The 3,897-nt window shown below is 39.2% G+C and overlaps 1 protein-coding gene across 1 annotated transcript; it reads right to left on the bottom strand.

Annotated features, from left to right (window-relative positions):
- Positions 1 to 576: 576 nt before the first annotated feature.
- CUNH11orf97 (chromosome unknown C11orf97 homolog) lies at positions 577 to 3,517 on the bottom strand (the record flags this gene model as incomplete). The annotated part of the gene is made up of 3 exons (XM_010166181.2): positions 577 to 603; positions 1,182 to 1,307; positions 3,413 to 3,517. Coding segments are annotated over 3 exons (258 nt in total), but the record flags the coding sequence as incomplete, so codon positions are not given.
- Positions 3,518 to 3,897: the final 380 nt, after the last annotated feature.

The raw sequence follows: 3,897 nt of genomic DNA on the forward strand, positions 1-3,897 counted from the left end.
TTTAAAGCTCTGCTTCTCTCACGGATCTTAACAGGAAATGGAGGAGATCAGGATCTTTGAAAACTCTTGTGTGCCTTCACTAGAAACTTCAGGTACATCAGTTCATGCAAAGTCTCCAAACTCTGAGGCATTCTTTGTTTGTATTTTCAATGGTGTGGCTATAATTTTCTTGGTTTACATACACTACTAGAAGTGACTGCAGTTAATACCCAGCATGGATTAGGCTTGCTCCATAAGAAAAATATTCCCACAAGTACTATTTCTGGAGTAAAGGCAGCCATGGCAGAAGGCTGTCCTGGTTATATGCTTCTTATACTGGCAATACCTTAACTCATGCTGCTACTGTAACTAATGTACCATGATCTCCAGAGCTCACAAGACCAAGATAGGAAGAAAGACATGCTAGTCAAGCAGCTAGTTGTCTTTTTAAACCATCAGCCCCCAAGAACATGAGAAGAAGCTTCATTTAACGGCAAAATATGCTGAGTTCACATATTCTGCAAGCTCATGGCACAAACAATATTCCTCTTACAAAGCTAATGAACTCAGTGTTTCCTTAGGGTTGGAAGCTCTCACCTTCCACTACAAAGTCAATGCATTTCACTGAAAGAGAAAAGGTGGGCACACTGAGAAGACAATGCTAAAATCCACCAGCTCGTAAGGAATGGATCTGCTCCAGAAAATCCGCACTCCACTGACTGGAAAGAAGGAAACACATGGCCCAGAGCACCAGCTGATCATTGCCAGCAAATGCTAAAATGCCTGAAATGGTACCTAGATGAAGTTTTTTTCAGGAGGTGTACTGGGAGGAGGGCTTTTCCCATCAGTTGAATTGTTAAGAAAGGCAAGTAAGGTTCATTAGATACACAAAACTAACACTCGCCACTCAAAAGTAGGAAACAAGTGATTATTCCACACATTTGCAGAAGGTTTCAGCATATGAAATAACCTAAACAGGTTTCTTATGCAAAATTCTCAAGTCTGTTGGCTACCTGCTAAAGGAAGAGGTGGGTTAGCTCTGTAGAAAGCTGCCCAGAGGTCATACAGGTAACCTGATGAAAACAAACATTGAACAAAACAGATCTGCAGTCCTGTGAGATGCCTATGAATTATACAATAATATTACCCCACGATTTTAAAATGAGGTGTTATAGTGGAAGTTTCTTATTATTGACTCTTACTTTTCATTCCTGTATGCCTTGAGTAGAACTGAGGCTGTAAAAGTAAACCGTTTCCGTTCTCCGACACTGGCTTCAAGCTTCCAATGGAGAAATTCTTTTTCATACTCCAAATTCCTTCCAGATCCACTGTTAATAATTTGTCAAAATATTATAATACCATTACAACTGATCACTTCAACTTGTTCTAGAATTAATTTAACTTTAAAAAGACAATCCCTTTGGTCTATACAGTAGTTAGTAGTTAAGCAGAACACTATCATCTTCCTCCATAGTTAATGAAGAGATTGACATCTTCAGAGAACAATTCAGATTGCTATAGGTATACAGTGCTCTCTACTGTCTGTAGAACTAGGCTCCTAACTGAAGCAGGATGCAGCTGATCTATTAGGTATAAAAACCAGCAGTAATACCATCGATGCATCCAGCATGATTTATTGGTCATAGTGGAACACCAAATGCCCTCACGAAAAGACAGCAGAACAATCCCCTCCAAAAAAACCAAACCAAACCAAACCAAAACCAACACCACCAAAGCAAAACAAAAAAAGCTATTTTATTTTATGGAAAGGTTACAATTTACTAACCATCTAATTTATGTTAAACAATAAACTTATTAATCATCTAACCTGCGTAAATTGGTAACCACCCAACCTGACAATTGTTGTTTATTGGAGCCCAGGCCACTTAGGGAGGATCTCTAATTCTCCAGATGTGTACAGATGAAAAAGGAACTAGGTACTTGCTGAATAACCTGTACACCAACAGCTATTTGACCTCATTGTGCACAGCACTGTTATGCTATGTGTATAACATATTTTGCTATACGTACCATTTCACATTTACATCCATATCATGCATTCCTCTAACAATTTTTTTGGTAGTGTTTGTATATTATCTTTAGTACTTTAAGCTTTTGTAACATACATTTCACTTGGGGTCTCCCCAGAAAACATAAGAACATGCACAGTAGCATCCATTCACACAATCAAACTGAAATATTCTAGGAAATTTTGATCCACTGGCAGATGAATGCAGTGAAATATGGTTGTGTTCAGCTCCTGGTAATGTTAGATACATGAGCAGCTTGAACAGACCAACGTTAACATCTGCAATGCAGCTACTTCTCCAGAACCCCTTTACAGTCAATGGGAAAAGAACAGGCACTTTCGGAGCATGACACGTGCAACTGCAGGTATCTAGGACAAGTCAGAAGAATTATGTTTTCAAAGTGCCTTTTTCTCTCAATTTACTACAAACAGAGCTGACTTAAGCAGTTCATTAGCAGGTGTGTGCTGTAATTGCCTAAGGAGCCTAATCACAGAAATGGAGTTGCAGGTTCAAATGGTCTTTACATCTGGGGGATACTGATTACATCACCTAGCTTATGTACATTTTTATCTGTGAATCCAACTGTTTTAAATTAATTTTGAGTGAGTTTAGATTTGGGTCTCAATCCTACATAAGAGAAGACATAAAGACTTCTTTCAATTTTTTTCCAAATTTGGAAACAAAGGCAAAAATGCCCTTATTACATTTGTGGAGGATGTAAAGATTAGGAGATACAGTGGTGGGCTTATTCCAACAAAATGCAGCTTAATATAACCAAGGAATAGCTTTAGTCTACGGAAGAGACCGTGGGACTACAGAATGTGCTCTGATCTTATCTCATTTTTACCTTTAGTTCTCAGAACTTTTAATAGTTTAACTAGACTGAACACCTTGTTCTCTCTTAGACTTCCATTTCTTCATTTGCCTACTGCAATCAAACCTCTCCATAACCTTTTAAGTGCCTAAACAGACTGATTTTCTAATTGTTTTCACTGTTTTCCCATCCTTTATTTACCCTTATCATTCTTACCTCAACTCATTCTTTTCTACACCAACTTCTGTTTTGAACAGCAGAAGGGGACAAAGTATTCCAATAACTACAGCACTTCTTTCAAAGAAAAAAGTAACAAAACCTCCCAACTGCTTGCCATTTGTTTCTGTGTTATTAAACTGATAGATCATACGGAATTATCCATGTTCTCTATGGCCCCATAATTTCAGAATTAAAAAAAAATAAGTAATAAAGACTATATGCAATTCTTCTCTTTCTGAATGTTCCCCAGGTTATTACATAAATGTTCTGGGATGGTTTTTTTTTAAATAATCCACAATTTCTCAAGACAATGTCCCTTTCATTCGCCCTGACAAAGACTTGCCATTCATTTACTGTTAAGGAGGATTACCTGCAGCTGGATGTTTAACATGGCACGCTTCTTTCCAAAAACAAAGCTCTTCTTCAAGTATTTCTTTAACTCTCCTAGATGGCTCAACATATACAAATTTCTTCCCTGTTAGTAAAACATATTACAAAAGAACCAGTTATTTTAAACCCCTAACACATGTTGCCAAACATCACGTCATGTTACGCTGCTCTACTTCCATCTGGTTGAAGACAAATAATTTACAAATAGGTGGTAGTATCAGCTCAGCCGGGCCCTGCTCCCCAACGTTACGTGACTCCTCACGACAGGACCATGGAGGGTAGATGTAGAAGGGGAGCGATGGTGGGCTGCAGTGTGGGGAGGTGGCCCTCCAAGGCCACCATGGCCACTGTGTCTCCCCATGGCGACCAACCCAAGGCAGGGCCGCGCAGGGAGGAGGTCTCCAAGGAGATGTCCTTGCTGAAGGAGGTCTCCAAGGAGCTGAAGAGGAATTAGGGCCCCTCATG

This window comes from Antrostomus carolinensis, unplaced genomic scaffold (assembly GCF_000700745.2).
Source record: "Antrostomus carolinensis isolate BGI_N321 unplaced genomic scaffold, ASM70074v2 Scaffold55824, whole genome shotgun sequence".
NCBI lineage: Eukaryota > Metazoa > Chordata > Aves > Caprimulgiformes > Caprimulgidae > Antrostomus > Antrostomus carolinensis.